The sequence below is a fragment of the Netta rufina genome (genome assembly GCF_964035555.1).
Source record: "Netta rufina genome assembly, chromosome: 5".
Lineage (NCBI taxonomy): Eukaryota > Metazoa > Chordata > Aves > Anseriformes > Anatidae > Netta > Netta rufina.
The window spans coordinates 33,847,139-33,865,408 of record NC_140128.1 but is presented as its reverse complement, the minus strand read 5'-3'; the positions used below and the strand labels follow the sequence as shown (position 1 = coordinate 33,865,408).

The 18,270-nt window shown below is 40.2% G+C and overlaps 1 protein-coding gene across 1 annotated transcript in view; it reads right to left on the bottom strand.

Moving 5' to 3' along the window:
- Nucleotides 1–18,270, bottom strand: part of CSTPP1 (centriolar satellite-associated tubulin polyglutamylase complex regulator 1) — a gene marked incomplete at both ends in the record, with an annotated part of 77,118 nt that overhangs the window by 48,266 nt on the left and 10,582 nt on the right. Inside the window, one exon of the mRNA XM_084288380.1 lies at nt 2,975–3,105. Within this exon, the coding sequence (XP_084144506.1) occupies nt 2,975–3,105 (131 nt within the window). The remainder of the gene's footprint in view (nt 1–2,974; nt 3,106–18,270) is intronic.

The window sequence follows — 18,270 nt, the reverse complement described above, 5'->3', positions numbered from 1 at the left end:
CATAGGCATCTTTAATCTTATTTTCTCTTGCTTCATCCAGAGTGCAAACTTTGATGCAAGTTCTTGTTTGCGTTGATCTATATCCTCAGAGACAGCATTTATGCAGTTTGTACCCACCACAAATGGAGAAAACTAAGAAAAAGCCATCCACTTGCTTCTAAAACAGAAATTCAGGTCTGGCATGAAACTGAAAAGGATCGAAAGGGATGACTGGCACCAAACACATTTGTGGCAAAGGAATAAACAACAACAGAAACTTTCCATTCACCTGACATAGTGCACCAATTGTAGAGAGACACTAGTTCCCTTCTCAAAAGCTATATTCCAGGATATCTGGAGCAATACTGCTTCTAATTCCAGAACTGGCAGGTTGTTTGCCCTGTCATCAGTTGCATGGTGTAGGATTACCATAAACAAAATTTCTGAACAGGACTCTTAACTTTTCTACCTCTTGTACATAATTAAGTTAAAATTGTCCTAATTGTATCAATGTAAAATGACATGCTGTAGCAACAAACTGTCTTTAGGTAGAGTTATGATTCCATGCAAACTCATAACTACGTTTCTTTGATATATACGTGCAGTCTTGCATTCTCTTTCAGTGATCATAAAGAAACAACTAATTTCTGGAATAATCTAATTCGAAGACACTCTGACAGCCATGCTTCTAAGGAAAGCTCCAAGCTGAGAGTCTTACTTGCTTTGGTTATCACTTAAATTTGACTTTTTCTATTTTAACAAGAAATATTTTGTAGTTTGGATCACCGAACTAACTTCTGATTGCTGTCATTTTGTTGTATAACATTATTTCTTCCTGCATTCACCCCCAAAACGTCTTATTTCTGATAAATATATCCAGGTCTAGCCTATGCATGAGAGTGGTAACAATCGTCTTTCATCTGCCATGTTACAGAGGTTAGGTGGCAGCTGCTTCTTAGTAAATTGAGTTTAGTGCTTAAGAGACCATGGATGTTCTGAGTTCTCTTATGCACAAGTGTAGTATTTTGATTGCAGATACCGAGTAATTCCTTTAAGAAATGAATGCCTGTTACATGATGCATTAGGGACAATAAGCTCAGAGCAAGTAAAACTAAAATGAATAAAAGCAAGATTCGAGATTGTAATTACTGATATCAAACCAGAGAAGTTGGACTGAATGGCTGGAAATCTTGTCAGCAACTTCTCTAAAATTGATTAATTTCTACCTCTAATTAACTTTAAAAGGAAACATATATAAACAATGTATAAATATACAGGTAAACATGTTGTATTTGCTTAGACTAAGAAATACAGCCACTGGACTTTGAAGTCAGAAAAATATATCCTAAGCTCTTTTAAAACCATAACCAGAGTATAGTAGCATTCACCTGAGCTTTTGTTCTTATGGTCCTCCCTTTCCTTTCGAAGTACCTTGGTGGTTACATTTTCATCCAAGACCTTTTCCATATTCACATAAAACTGCTCCGAGTATTGACTTATTATGTAGTCAAAGCTTTTTGTTTCTTTCTAACAAATTCAATTACCTTTCATCTGGCCAGGTCGGATGTTAGATAGACAAAGTCTGGTGAGAACTTGCATTGGAAGTACAACAATTGGTACCTTCCATCACATAGCTTCTCATTTAGTCAACAAAGTTCACCACTGACAAGCTGCAGTTCTGGTGGATGACTTCTTCACTGTCATCTCTCAACTCTACTACAGAAACCTGTTCCAGGAATCTGTACTCTATCTTTCCTGACCAAGACCTGACCTTACATCATAGATGTCTTCATGGCATACTCATTAGATTAGTATTTACCTGGTATCTTAAAGGTGTTATCCTTAAACCAAAATAAATGATTTAGAACATAACAGAACTATGACTAGCAAGAAGGTGTTACAGACAGCATACCTAGTCACCTCAGTAGCTAATTACAGATTTTGTCATGTTAACTACAATTGTCAAATTTCAAAGGATCTAAAACAGATATGTCAAAAGTCATCTCCTTATTTATACTCTTGGAAACTGTTCATCATAATCAGAAACCTTGCAAAGCTTAGCTAGAAGTTGAGTATTTATCTGTATGTACAAAGATGGTTCTAGTCTTCCCTGCTACATGAAGTGAGGCTGAATAGCTTGAAACAACTGAGGCTCATAGTCAAAAAGAAACCAAAAAGCAAAAAACAAAACAGACAAACAAACAAAAAAAAAAACAAACACCACTAAAATTCATATTTGTACAACAACATTTAGTATGTTTGCTTAAAATTTTGAACTAAAAACCAAACCAAAACTTAATTTTAGTTCCATGTAGTTACATGAGTTTATTTTGAACTCTGGCCAGTTCTCCAATACCTAATCTACAGTGTACAGCATAAGAATAGCTAGACAAGATAGTACAGTGCTGAATGGTTATTTTGGCATTGAATCTTTTTCCTTGTGGGTGGGGTTGGGGAAGAGGTCACACAGCTGTCAGTGGTCCCTGTTCCATACTCATCAGGGTCCTGTAATGTGATCTAGGAGATGTTCCAGGACTAGCTCAGGCACAGCTTAGGTGCCTGTGTTCACCACCCTACAGCCCAACACCACTGTAACTCCTACCTCCTGCAGAGCTCATGGTCAAAGCACTGGGCATTTAGTGCTCTCCGTCTGAATACAGAGTAGGAAGCATATCTCCACAACTGCTATCCCACTCCCATCCACTGACGCTCAGCACTTTTTTTTTCTTTGCATCCCTGTGCATAGTCCCACAAATGTCCTCCCTCCGGTCTGTTGTTGCTCAACATGCTGTTCTGTAATGGAAGGAGCACAGGCAAAAAGGTGCCCCTATACTAATTTTCACATATTCCACAGGGTACTGTGATGACGTTTCCCTTTTTACAGCATTAGAACATTCAGCCAGTGTGCAGTGTCAGTATTTGTATTGCACTAATAGCCTAGCTAACAATTTTGATGTCAATATAACAAGATAGCAGCAGATGCTGGAATACTTGCCTCCGTTCTTCCCCACTGTTCGGAAACATCTCCAGAAGGTCCGAAGAAAAGATGCTCTGTTATGAGGGGTAGCTTGGACAAAGCTGAACTCACGGAACAAAATGTGTGTTCCTTGACGCACACTGTTAAAACTGTGGAGATAAAGTAAAAACAACAAAACGTTAGAAAGCTGAACCAATGTGAATGTTCTGAGGCCAGCTGGAACAGTAGCAAAAAACCACTGGCAGTTATATTTTGTGAAACCAAATCTCTAAAGCTTATATCCATCTGTTCTCTAGAGAGAAGACTATTTGCAAAAACCACACATTGAAACTTAATTATAGGAATTAAGGGTTTGTCAAAGTAAAATTCATTCTAAAGAATCCCAGCAAGGGGTGTCCAAGAGCCACTTAAATTCTTGAGACCAATCCACTGGAAAATGAGTGGCTAAGAGTTACTGTTGTTTGTCTGACCAGAAGATGCCTTTTCTTTTAGCACCATTTGAATTTCACTGTTATTCTCACCAGTTTTCCCCGAAGCCACAAAATAACAACAAAAAACTTCTTCAACAGAAGTCTCAAGATTTTATTTCTAGGTTACTTGACTGAGACATGACTGTACTGAATGTATAAAATCTGCTTTAGTTGTCATGAAAACTAGACTGACACCTCCCTAAATAACACTTTGCACCAGCGCATTTTGAAAATAGTAGCTGGTCATTATGATGGAGAGTCAATTTGATATTCAAAGTCTTGGATTTTAGTACAAATTTCTCATATTTGACTTGTAAGCACTTCAGGCTAACTTCTTATGGCAAACATTTGTCTTAAAAAGGTTTCTCTGAAGTGTAAGAAGCTCTCCTTTGGGTATGGTGGAGCTCAGCATGTAAGAACAATAGAAATGCAAATACAAACATTATATACCAAAGGTACAATGACAGGGTTGCCTCAAAGATGGATTTTGCGCATTTCTCTCTGAATCATGCAAGTGGGACAAAAGCTTTCAAACACTCCAGAGAGATCATTAAAAACATTCACATGGGACAGCAGCTTAACTTGCCTGCACAGTGGAGAATTAATGAAAAGATACAAGCTTATCTTTCATCACAGCAGAACCTCTCCGTAGGTAGCATTTCCGCAACAGAAAAAATCCAGTGGTCAGTGGGAGCCCGTTCAGTTTGCAATTTTAAAATCATCTTCTTACATATAACTAGTTTCAATCACCTTTTTATGCTGCCTAGCATAGAAAAGGGCCTCACATTTCAGAGAGAATTATACCAGAGATAGCAAAAATTAAAGCCATATTATCAGTTTAGGAGGATGGGAGGGTGGAGTGGTTGTAGCCCTCCTATTCTGAAGGGAATGCAACTCACATAAAATAAGTACAACCACATTATGATTAAAAAACACTCATCCTTGAATCCTGGAAATCAGGAACACTTTTTTTTTCTGTAAATATCATGAACAAATTGATTATTTCACATTTATGAAGCCTTACTCACGTACCTGTGCTGTGCAAGCCAGTGAAAAGCACAGGCATCGTAGCAAAAGATTTAAGTAAATAAGTAGAACCTGCGTCTGATCAAAATATCCCAAAATTAGAGGAAAGGGCTCCCATGACTATCACTGTAAGTGAAGAATATTCACTACAAAGTGTTATAGCTCATTATTTAGAGGGAAGAAGTACAGAGGAAGGGAAAGAAACTTGCTTTAAATCCCACAAAGCAACTGTGACAAAGCTGGAAATGGCATTTCAGATCATCTCATCCCAAACCACAACCTATAAGACTTTTTTGATTTCTTATTTGCATTGTTTTGTTGATGATTTGACAGGCTGATGGAAAAAAAAGAAGGGTACAAATGAAAAAGAAGCAGCTTGGTGTAATTGAAGAAGGCAGCTTTCAGAAAGATGACACATAAGGGAGATATATAGGATGAGGAAAAAAAGATGAAGGCAAGAGTACGGTTGTACAGACCCCTGAGGGAACGAGAAAGAATACTCAAAGTTTAAATCTGAGAAAGAAATAGGGGGAGGTTAGCTGCACGATGATTTATCTAAATGTACCCAAGTTATATTGCTCAGAACAACTACAGTACCTACACCAGCTGGAAGCAAATCCTGGCACATCTATAAGGGAAAGTTCCAGACATGAAGCTAACATACTATTAGCTCACAGCAGACAGCTCTGCTATATTACTCCTTAGTCCTAATAAGAGAAAACTCAAGGCACTTGGATTTTCAGCACGGGATGGCTCTAAAGCTAGCAGGCAGAAGGGAATGATATCATTTGTTGTTGCTTACTCGGCTATAAGAGTGGGTGGATATGTTGGAACACAGCACACCTGCGTGTACTGACAGCCAAGTGCCGTCAGCTAGTTGAGAGAAGAGGTCCATTGCTTCTTTCGTTCCTCATTTCTTGCAATAACATTTCATTTAACTATACAATGGGAGGGTTTTGCCCCAAAACTCAAGTCTGCAACCACAGGAGTTACTGTTATCTCTGTTAAGATGCTGCATTTCAGAAATTATACATTCTTTTTTATAGTTTGCAAGTGCTCAGCTCAAAGGAGAGCGCCGCCTCCTGCAGCCCACAGTGGAGCTATCCAGCAAGCAGCCCACCGAGATCAACAGGTCTGTTCTCAGGCAGGGTCAACACCACTACCAGGGACAGGAACTATCCATTTCTAATGTATTTTATAATACTTAGAGTAATTATTTTATAGTGGATAGAGGGGCAGTACAAATCTAACACTGCCACCTGTTCCTTAAGGATCACCCAGAGATGAAGTTATCATTCATGTGGCAAGTAGCAATGGCCTGCAGGTAAACTCTGCTGAAAACAAAAGGAATGGTGACTACCAAAACCTACTGCAGTTATTTCAACTGCATGTCTGCAGTGTGACCAACACATTACCTTTGATTCTAATATACACTTGAACAGATGTCTTTTCCAGTTTCTTTTGAACACAGGAATAAAAGAAGCTGCCCTCCCAGAGGAATGGTTTAAGTAAGCAAGATATCAACTGCAAGGCAACAAACTTAGCTCAAAGATTTTCAGCAAGTTTAACAGCTGCTGAGGTTCCTCCCTTAGGATTGCTCAGGCTTTTCCTCTATCTGTCCTCCTCTCACGGAACAATTCATACCCTCAGCAAAGTCAGGTGGCCATAGCTCAGCAGCACATTGTGCAGGAGAAAGACCTACAAACTAGGCTATCTTTACAAGCTGTTAGTTTGTCCTCATTCATTTGAAAGCGGGCTTGTGAACCTAGAAATACAAGCTGGGAAAATAACTCCTCACTTATCTGGTTAACTCCTCCTTTCCCCGCTTTAAGGCATTCAGCGTGGCCATTTGCAGAGAATCCTCCTAGAAGGAAGCTTAGAAAGTTTCAAAGTCTTCAACTGCAGAACTAATGGCTGTCGTGGCCCTCTACCTTACCAGTAAACAGTGTAGACAAATAAGAACACTACCAGAAGTTATTAATGACACGATTATGTTTGTCTGAAATAAAAAATGAGACCAGGCAGTGAGTTGAACATTAACACCAGTTTACTGCAGACACTCATATTTCACACAAGAATTGTTACACAACAAGGTACTGTGCTAAGCTTCTCATTCACTTAAGAGAATATTCTGTGGAAAGATGAGACAGGTTTAAAGCAAGGTTCTTGCTCAATGGGAAACTTTGAAAATTTGAAGAAGGTTTTGCAGTAGGGACCTAAAGGTCTTCCTTTTTCACTCTTTTCCATCATGTGCCCTAGAGCAGCCAACCCAAGGAATCAAATCTCTTCCGATGCCTCTGCTGAGAAAGCTGCATCTTGCAGCACACCCAGTCCATGCTTGGGGGATGGCACGTGCATGGGAGAAGAAGAAAAAAGTTTTGGGAAGAGACTGATAAAACAACCCCAGCTCTCAGAAATGGCTGTGCTGGGAACCCTCGCACTCAGGTGCTGCTTCTCCAAACAGAGCTGCTTTCAGTAAGGCTTTGTCTTTTGTGTAATTACATTTCGGCAACTTGCCAGAGTTCAGAAACTTTCAAGCACTCTTTTCAAACCTTTGGACTTCTAAATAGATTGTAAAAGTCCCAGAATGCTATGGTAACATCCCAATTGAAACCCACTGCAGTAGTTAGCCTCTGCCTGCTGAACTCGGGCAAAGCCAAACATGCACAATGCAGAGAGAGCCCCGTGCCCTGCAAAGGACAGAAGTTTGCCAGCGCCCCGCTGTCCCCCTAGCAGGTGCCACCTTTGGTTACTGAATGAGTTCTCAGGCCCCTTCTCTACTAAAGCAAGGAACAGGGACCGTTATTCCTTAGCTTACACCATACTGCTTTCATTTTCCACCAAGAGCAGGATGAAGGAGGAAAAGCTCACTTTGCTGGCTTATGCTGCTTCTGCAGAGGACCTGATGTCAACGCTGTGGGTATTTCAGGGTTCATTTTTCTTGAAACACACTTTGGACTGGCTCTGGTTTGGTCTCCTGGACTGCATGCTCATTTGCAGTTGGAACACATCTTTCAGTTTAGTTCATCTGAAAGGAACCCAGGTCACGAGCTCCAAGTCTGCTTCATGGTGTGAACCAAAGCACAGTAAGTAGGGATAATCAGGAGTATTAGGATTAGAAACTACGGTACAATGGGTAACAAAGAACTAGCTCTAGCAATAGAAAATACTGGAATTCAAAAGGCCTTAAAGCTCAGGCAATTTCTGTTGTTAAATAACTCATCCACGCACAAAGCATCCCGAAGCGACCAATCACACTTACCCAAGGTTTTGCTCCAAAATAGCAAAGTCAGGTTTACCTTGCCTGGAAAGAGCCCGGAGAGGGGAAACATTTAAAATAACAGGCATCACTGAGAAAAAAATCCCAGATATACTGCTACGATGAATAAAGTACTACTGAATGAGCATAGTTTAATGTAAGATTGCTGTTCCTTACCTATTTAAGTTTACTAGGCTACGTGCAAGATGCAGACCAATCATTGGATTATTTCTTTAGCTATCACTCTTGGAAGGTAGCAGAGAAATATCAGCATTCCTCAACGCAAAGCTGTTGTACCAAGTGCTTTGTGAAATTCCAGAGATACTAAGATTCAGGACAATGAAGTTAACCTAAAAGAAATCAACATCTTCCTCTAATGAAATTAACAGTGCTTTTTAGGCACTTCCTTTGAAATGTGTTAATGGTATTAAGGTGAAACAGATGCCGACAGTTATTCCTGATGGCTGACCTTAAGGAAAAAAATCCTTTTTTAACAACTGGGCAGATAGGAAATCATTAACACCTAACATTTTGGTGCGACTGGGTGATGTAACACTGCAAACAGACTTTGTGGGTTGTTTTTTTTTTTGCAATCCATTCTGTCTCACCCACTCAAGTTTATTTCAGCTGAGGGGAGCGGAAAGAGAGAAAGGAGTGACACAAATGTTAGAGATTTGTTTTCAGGCTTTCTGGTGTAGGCTCAGGGATCTCTGTATTCATGGCAGCATTAGTACAGGTGGTACAGAGATTATCCCTAGTACCGTCTGAAAGGAAATGAAGCACAGCACCTGTGACACAGCTCAGATAGGCAGCAAACAGGCCTTCTTATGTTGCTTTGTATCAAATCAAACCCTCTGAGACCAGTCTACAGATTCTGGAGAAGGAAAGGATAAAAAGAGTTGCTGTGTTTGCTTTTTATTACCTGGAATCCCTTTATCTTTTTAGAGTCCCCTCCCTTGATTTTTCCTGTGCTAGGTCAGTAATTTAAGACCTTGAAGCTTTCAAATCAAAAGCTAAAATGACCTTACTGTGTTGAATTATTAGCCCAGGATTTAAAAACAAAAGCAGCAAATGGGGGCTGGGAGGGGAATCTCTTAAAACAGAGGCCTTTTGATCAGAGCAGCATCCTGCAGTTTGCTGTAACTCAAGCTGGCCATTCTTACAGAGCAGGAATTAAGGACTCCCCCTGCCAGGCAGGGCCCTATTAAAACACAATAGCTGCTTGAAAAGAGTAAGGCAAGCTGATATGGATATAATAGGCCACATATTGAGGCCCCTTTCTGCTTTGAAATAAAGCCGCTGCTTAGAGTTATGAGCTGGGAAATCTAGTATTTGGGAAGATGGGAAGGGCGTACAATGGCAGGCTGTAAATAGCCGTGCAGAAGCCCTCCAAGGTGCTTAAGGAAAAAGTAAGGAAGCCTTCAGAGATAAGCATCAATCACCACGAGTCGCTTTTTCAGTCTGATCAGGTAATTTCAGACCACATGGTGCTTCAGTGAGCCTAGAAAGGTCTTGCTGGTATAAATGGAGGTTTAGTTTTTAGGGCAGAATACAAAAACACAGCGTGTTGCCCACTGCAGAGACGGCTGCATGAATGCTGTTAGAACAGGTTTTAAGGAGATCACGAAGTTGCTACTCAGCTTCCCTCAAAAACCCTTGCCCTCCTTGTACCTCAACATTAAATAATTAAATAAGTAAAATGCAGAATTATAACTACACCAAGGAAGGTGCTAACTCTCCAGCTAATGTGTTTAGTATTTGTTCAAACTCGTCTAGGTAGACATTTCTTGGGAAGAAGAGAGCTCTCTATTGAACTGCTCAATAACCTTCGCTATGCAGATGGCATGGGAGATTCAAGCCTTCAATAAGCATTGCTAACACCATGAACTCCATTCTTTGCCTTCCTTTATTTAAGCGGATATATTGTTGCTCTACCTGTCACACTGTGGAATTGATTCACGGCCTCTGAGATGCTACAGCAACCGTTAAGGGAACTGGGGGCAAGGGCGAGAGACTGGCACAAGGAAAAGAAACCATTAAAAATGCAAGCATCACAAGGTAGCAGTCGGATTACTTCCAGCCTAACAAGTCTGGAAGTTGCTACGGAATTGACAGTGGCTGGAGATGGAACTTGATACCAAAAAGTCAATGTCCACTGAAAGAGGAGTGTGAATTTGAGAATCGCTGAATGACTGAACCCATCTCGTACCATTGAGATCAAAGTAAAGGCAAACTGGCTTCTCAGAAAGGTGAGGGCCTGCTTGCTCCACTCTGCACAGTCTCCTGTAGGTCATATTGCCAGACAGTTCAAGACAGCTCTGTTATAATAAATCAGACTTTTAATTAGTTTAAAAGATATCAGTACAATCGCATTATGATGGTGATGATCCACAAACCACTGAAACAGAACCTCACGGCTGTTTTAAAAGGAGATTCAATGCTGCATGGTTCTGCCATGCGTGCAGCTCCAATATTTGCTTTTTTCAGTCTTGGTCAGAATGGAGAAATTTAGAAGGAACAAAACCAACAACCAGTATTCCCTCACCTGATTCAGTCGCACTGGCAAGAACCACAGCACATCAGAGACTGAGCAGCTTCCAGGATTTCCATCACGGCAACGAATGAACACTGCCAGAATTCCTCAGCAGAGATGAAGCTTCATCATTTTACGTTAATGTTAGGTCTGCATTTAGAGATTGCTGAGCTAAACCACTTTATGCCCACTGCTTGGCTGTAGCATTGACGAGCTACTGTTTGTCCAATTTATTTGATGAAATGCAATGGGATTCATTTTGTCAGACATGAGATTACTGCAAGTCTCTGAGGCTAAAGTTCTGGAATCTGTATGGTTTCAACACTACACAACAGCACAAGATCTCAGGTTTACTATTTTTAAAAAGGAGAGAAAAGGAAACTAACTAGAAGAACTATAAGGCTTTCAGCTGTCTGCTATTCTTGGGAATGCAGAGACATTTAAGGGATTTTACCTTGTAAAGGATACAGAATCCTATAATAGGATCTTGTTGCATCCCATGCTGTAGGCATTTGCTGATTTTTACAGCTTGGTATAACCAGTTTATGAGAAATTTTACATTTGTTGGCCATGTTCTTAGCAAGACAATTGGAAATGCTCCTCAAAATTTCCTTTAACACCACAACATTTTACAGCCTAAGAACGAACACAAAACTTCTTCCAATATCCCCAAGACAATAAATGCCTAAATTCTGTTCCATCTTTTCTTAAAGATCTTTCCAGGACAGATAAAACATTCCTCAAACTTACATTACTTTATTCTACTTTAATACAAAGTCTTGTAAGTTTAAATGGATGGAAGCAAAACATTCTTCTGAAATTGATCTCCCATTTGCACATAGTCTAGATTCATGCCAAAATGCTTCATTAAAACTAGAACAAAACCAAATGAGGTTGTAATACAGGGAAAGGTATAGTGAATACTGAAGCCATCACGTATGCAACAGTGGTTTTCTTACAGTTTGAGACATCAAAAACTGTTTTGGAGGAACTAGTGTGTTCCAAAAAATTTCCTTACAGAAAAGGAAGAGACTATGACATGTAAATTCCTAAAAAGAAAAAAGAGTATAGTAAAATGAAGTTACCAATGGGTACTAAGCTTCCTCCATTATTATGCTTTTCCAGAGCTCCTATTTTCTCCTGCATTTCTACTGAATCCCCGGTGCCAATTACACATTACTAAAACAGTTTTCTTCAAAACATTTACAGAAGCTGCAGGAAATCCAATCCTTACGGCAAGTGACCAAGCATGACAAGAGATTACTCTTTTATATACACATTGCAGATTGTAAGCAAAAGACTGTAAATAGACCCACTACATCTGTTGTGGATAAGTCACTATTTGCCTCTTTTTCCAATATATTCCAACCCAGAGTGACTCAGCAAGCACAAATAAGCCATTTTCCAGAATGATGGAGAAAGATGTTTTTCAAAGTGATCTCAGCATTGAGTGTTTACTTTGCATTACAGAAAGCTCTGCTCCAGAGCTTCCCTCGGTGGAAGACAGACAATATACGATTCTGACTCGAGGGCCCTCTCACTTCTGCAAGAATTCAGACTAAAGCAGAGCAGAAATATGTGATCAGAAATGCAAGAACAGGGAGAAGGAAGTAAGCGTCACATACCACAGATATAAAAAACAAACAAACAAAAAAAAAAAACACAAAACAGTAGACAGTTGGAGAAAATAAAATGAAACAAAAGACTCTGTAGCGTCCCAAAAGTAACACAATGATCATCTATAAAATACCCAACTGATGAAATAAGTTATGGCGAAATGACCCCAAAGAACTCATGTACAGGAGTTTCCCTAAAGATGTTCTTAGGAACCGCAATGACTTACACATCTATTTTGTTGCACTGCCAAATGCAGACAGCAGGGGTGGACCAGGGAGTAGGAAAACTGTATCACAAACCAAACAGATCAAGTTAAAATTACTTCTGTTACCTTCTAATCCACATGAGAGTGATCAGTTTTCAGCATATTGCAGGATCTCATCCTTTTCAATTACTCCCTAAATTATTCAAACTGTTCCAAGAATAAATTTATACATTCAACGTATCTTAACAACAGCCTGATATTAACTTCCAGCTGGGATCATGCATGTGTGTCCAAATTTGCATTAGTAACATTAACAACTACACCAAAAACTAATAAAAATTTGGAAGCATAAGCAGAATTATTACCTAAAGCTAGACAGAGGAAAATACATTCAAACCTAGCCCAGAGAAACAGCATAAACATAGCTAACTCAGATACACATCATCTTACCACTTACACCATTTGCCAGGTTTCTGGAGTTCACCTTTTGGAAAATTTCAGATGTCTGTTTTTCAGGCTCATTAGCTATCAACACTGCTTATATGCAATTAGGTTTAATGATCATTGAAGGCATCTCAGCTCTATGGCAAACGCGTTGCCTTTCAGCATTCAAGGTTCTAAGAAGGCATACAGATACACCCAGCTATATAAAGGTCTTCTATCAGGCAGTCAGACCACATGTGCTGCAACATGTAGTTTCCACGATGTAAAGCAATAGTAAAGAAGCAAAGACTGCACTGATACACAGCGAATGCCTCCTGGCAGCATCACAATCTGACCACACTGCATAGGAAAGATGCAATTGCTCCCCTTCAGACAGCAAGAGCAGAGTGCAGCTCGGCTATATAGAAGGGGAGGCTTACCTGTAGAGAACTACCCTGTGCTGCCACTGTGCTGATATCAAGTGCTAACGTTCCTATGTTATGGCACGTTTTCTAGATTCTGCTGTCATCAAAACAGTATTATAAGTTTCCTGAGTGGAATGTATTATCATACGCAGCATCAAACATAAACGTTGCCTTCTATGTTCAATGCTATGTTGCTCTTCTGACTGCAAACTTCATCTGTTTGTCCTGCTTACCAAACATCCTCTTTATGATATTTCCCCCCCTCTTTCTTTGCAAGGGTTTGGATTCATCCAAGCATCTCCTCACTTGTAAGATTCTCAAGTATGTGGGAAAAAAAGTTATATTTTCGAATATATTGGCAACAGGTACAAGCTTCAGTGGGAATCGGTGTGTTATTCCCATTAATATATGCATTTTTTCCAGCTGTTTACTCAACAGCAGCCATCCCAATCAGCATACTTGTCAGGCTAGGACTTGTTGCAATGTTTGTTGCAAAGAAACAACTCTGGGAAAACTGGGACTTCACAGAACCTGCCTGTCAGATGAAGATATGAGTACTGTTCCTGCTGTCAAGCAGTTCTTTACTGGAAACATCAAGCTACAGGCAATCTACAGGCACTGGACAAAATTTGTGTAATTTTAAATGACAAATGATCTGAGTTATCCACCCTCCCATATCTTCCATAGCTCTCATACAAAATATATGCCCTTACTCTGTAGGCAGGTGGTACTGAAATCCCTTTTCTGCTATGACTTGGAGAAACTTCGATTATAATGAAGAGACAGACTTCCCGTTCTAACAAGTCTGCTCTGTAGAGGCAACAAATGGACTTTAACAGAAAGGCTTTGTGTCCGTTCACCACACATCTGTGAGTGTAGAAATATGCAACTATTATAGGTTCCCCAGGAAAATTTATCGCCAAATTCAGTCCTGCAAATCTATCTGCTCTCCGGAAACAGACACTGAGAACGTCTTGCTCATAGTAACTCATTCACATGAGCTGCAAAATCTGTTCCTCAGAGTGCTTGGCACGAGTGCTGTCTCTCAGAATGCATATATTCATTCTCTCTCCACTGATAACTGAAAAGTGACGGAGAGACAGGCAGCACTCTTATGTAGTGCCCTAGGGACCAAGGAATCCCAAGCAAGAGCCTGTCAGGAGCCATCACGCACATCCCCCCAGCTGAGATTTTCAGCCCAAAGGGCTGCTTCACAGCTGGGTCGCTGACAGCAGCAGCTTCACACCTATCACACAGCTCACTGCAGGCTCACACTGAGCATGATAATTTTGTAGTTTTGTCTCCAGAGCAAAAGAATTGCAGAAGTCCTGAGAGCATTTAAGGAACGCAGGAAATACAATCTCATGAGCTATTGCAAAAATAGTGTGAGAGAGCTTATCAACATTTGCTGTAAGAACCTGAAAGAATTTTTACCTGCCAGATGCTGAGTTTCTCAAAACCAAAAAACACAGAATGAGGGGGAGGAAAAAAAAACAACACAAAAAAATAACCTTCCCCACCAACAAACAAACACACACCCGCCCCAAACAGTCTTGCCAACAAGTTCTAATGATGACACCCTGCTAGACTCCATCTCTCAAAAAGGGAATCCAGTACAACCTGTCAAAGCCCTAAGGACCTTCTCACTACTGTTTTTGCTGTTTATACTACAACCGTACAAAGCATGGAGACAATGTCATACAGTGCTGCGTGCTGTAAAATACATGCAGTACAATATAATTCCTGTCTTGAAGAGCTTACACTATCCTTGCAAGCAAGATAGAACAAGTAACTGTGAAAAGGGGAAAGATACAGTGCAGATGACAGCAAGATGACGACGATAAGGCCTACGCACACAGAGGGCTGAAAAAAAAAAACTAAAACATATGGCTCTGAGTTAGCTCTAAGAATCTCTCCTGTTTATAAGCAGATAATTCAGCTTATTTCCAGTTGTCATTCAGTGCTGCCTTCGGTGAGTGGCTTATTTCTCATAGGCATCCCATCTGTCCCATTCCTGGCCCTTCCCCTCTGCCTCTTCCATTCCCCCCAAGGGTACTGAGACCATTTTAAACAGGAGGACATTGTTTCCTCTACACTTTTATTTAGCTAAAGAAAGGTAGATGTACAGGACTGAACAAGCTGAAAGCTTTTTTCTGATAACGAAGCTGGTGTCACTGCTATTGCCAGAGGAGGTCAAAAAAGCAGTATCACAGCTGTCCCTAAGGAATAAGTTCACCAAATTGTTCTAGTCAATCCAGAGAGCAGGAGAAAATAAGGGACCTTCATTACTATATTATTTCTCACCACGATAACATCTTCCTGTCCCATGGTCTCAAGCTATATAGCACTGGCAGTCCTGTTATTCTGAACTAGATAAGTGTCCCTTAGTGTAAAAGTGCTCTACATAGCAGAGACCTGGGATTTTGAAAAAAAAACTCCATGCCAACCACACAACTGACCTAAATGCAGCATCCAGCCCCCCCTCACAGCAAACACACACATCACACACAGCTTCTCAGATAGATATTATCAAAGCAGTCATCAGAGAGCACATGAATGTGCACAAGATCCAGCAGGGACGCTTCAAGTTAAACCCAGCTGAAACATCCTTTTACATAAACAGGGAATCTTGGACATCAGTTTGCAGAGCCAAATAGAGGCGATGAGGCATCTGCAAAACAACAGCAAGATGCCTTTCTCAGTCGTGCTCCAGCTGGCAGGTAGACCCAAAGACATTGCACCATAAACAAAGGAAAACAACAAGTGTTCTGGAAGAAGAACAAAAAAAATGCCTTTCCAAGGAGTCTTGAACAGAGCAGGTCATCTACCTGCAAACTGGAAAAGTTTCAAGCACACTGTCAGCACAGAAAAAATAAATAAATAAATAAATAAATAAATAAATAAATAAGGACTAAAAGGAAGCCTTTTGGTAAAGAAAAGTTTGTGCTGCTTCTTCTAGCTGAAGGGAAATAAACACACAGCTTCCCCTTCAGATCCCAGAAAGCTTGAAGTGGGGCATGATGCACATTCCCTATGAGTGATCAAATCCACTAGCACGGGGGCCCTGCTTTTCTTGAGTACAAGAACAATCAAGAAAACAGGATAATAAATAATGTATAGGAGGAACATGTCCCTTTAAGATATGTTGGCACAGAAGATAGGCTGGAAGAAGTAAAGCAGCATTAGTCCGTAATTACACGGAGGGTTTTCAAGAGTCTGTATTTCATGGAGATTCAAAAGCAGAGCAGAGACTTCTTGGGTTTGTAACGAGCAAATACCAGTAGCATTTCAGCAGATCTATAAAATTTAGACTAGTCCTGAGAGAGGAATAATTTTACTCTTTAGCAAAAAGATGTGGATTAATTCACAGAAGAGTGATTGAGCCCTGTTCCTCTAAGAGCCAGGAGCGAGTCAGGTGAGAGAAGCCTCAAGGAACTCCCAAGATTAAAAGCAGATGTCCACATAATTGGGACAAATGAACAATTGAATAAAGTGGGTGAAAAAAAAATATCCTTAAAGACTAAAAATATTCTGGAAGGGGAGCTGCGGAGATGAGGGTCAGCCCTCTGCAATCAGCAATCAGTGCTAGGCAGTGAATAGCAGTGGAATACATAACCAGCCTCATTTCCGGAGCTAAGAACAACTCCTTGCCTGCAAAACACTTACAGCTTGATCCATACAGAGCTCTATGACCACCTAGTTTTCAACTCTGAAATTTCACTCAAATAAGCTAAACCCCAAAACCGAGTATTTTCTTAATAATTATAAGCTGTTGTAACTGGTACAAAGACTTGAAGTGACCCACGGTAATGTGTGATGGAAAGACCACAACTGCTCTTCAGTGGTGAATCCAGTGAGGAGGGGTTGTCCATGCAACACCACTGTGTTGAACAGTGTGCCCTCTGAAAAGAGTTTGGAGAATATCTAACACACTAACTTCACATCCTTGACACACTAACTTCATTATTTCTGCAAAGTTACAGAAGTTGTATTACTTCTGTAATACACACTTGAAAAAAATTACTTGCTTGGGCCTACCTCCTAGCTTCCTAAATTCTGGGCTTTTAGCCTGTGATGCTAAGCGAACACTGTGCTGTCCTTACTAACGTGAAGGATTGGACACCTAAAAACAAGCTCCTTTATCTTAAATCCCTACAGCGTACTTCAAAATACAGACATGCCAATCCTCTCCCATAGAATAACCTGGAACAAGCAAAACACTAGAACAGTACAAACAAACCTTAGGAATCTCACGAGTTATCTTAGAGTTCTAAAGTATTAAGGTCAAAAAATAAAAATCAAGATCAAGCATAGCCTGAACAAACGCTGACGGATGGGTGAGTAGAATTCCACTGGGCAGCAAGGACACACCACTTAGCCCTGGGAAACTGCCTATTCTGTCTGTCTCCATAGTTCTGATTATTTTTTCTCCACATAAAAAAGATTCACACATTCCACATGCTAAGAGTTTCACAGCTCTCCAAATCACAAAGGCTGTTTGTGCTTTGGTACAGGGACACAATGTCATCCGTTAAATTCCAGCTATACCACATAAAAAAAAAAAAAAGACAGAAAAAAAAAAAAAAGAAATTACTCTAAATTACTCACAGAAAAAAAAAAAAAAAAAGCCATCTTTTTCTGTCTTTCAAAAAATCAGAAGCTCCATGGAAAACTCAGTGTGAACACAAAGCCATTGTAGAAAGCCATATCTTTGAAAATAAACAGGAAAAACATGAGCTCCAGCACTTACGTCAATCAGAGGGTTGTGCTCCATGCTGACAGTTCTGTTTGTTTGTTGCAATGATCTGGAATTACTATTTATGCTTTCAGAGGTGGAAGAGGGCTAGGAAGTGTAAAGGTGGTGGTTATCAGGTCACGATGAAGAAATACTGCAGAGAAGCAACATCAGCAGTTTTTAAAGAGTGTGGTAGACCTCTTTGACCACCATTTAATTTTTGAAGTATGTATATGCAGAAGTTTGGAAAAGGCCCTGAGGTGTCAGCTTGAAAGCAGGTGCAAACCAAACCCAATCTGGACAGATGCCTGAATGACAATTTCGACTAGGTATTTCAGAGCCACCTTGTTTTCAGTCTTGGTAAACAAATCCTGCTGAGGGTGGAGGTCATTATAGTTGTGCTCTTTATCTTCAAGCTCTTGTTTACTATTTGTTCAGATGATTAATCTTGGTATTACTTTCTGTGGAAAGTCACCTGTATCTGATGGAGTATCATCGTTCCCAATCACATCGTGTGCAGAGATTGTAACTTCGTTTGTCCCCAGTACCTGCTCTCAGTGATTAACTCTCCATAACTCTCACATATCAATGACTGCTACCACTGCAACTTGCTCAGAACAT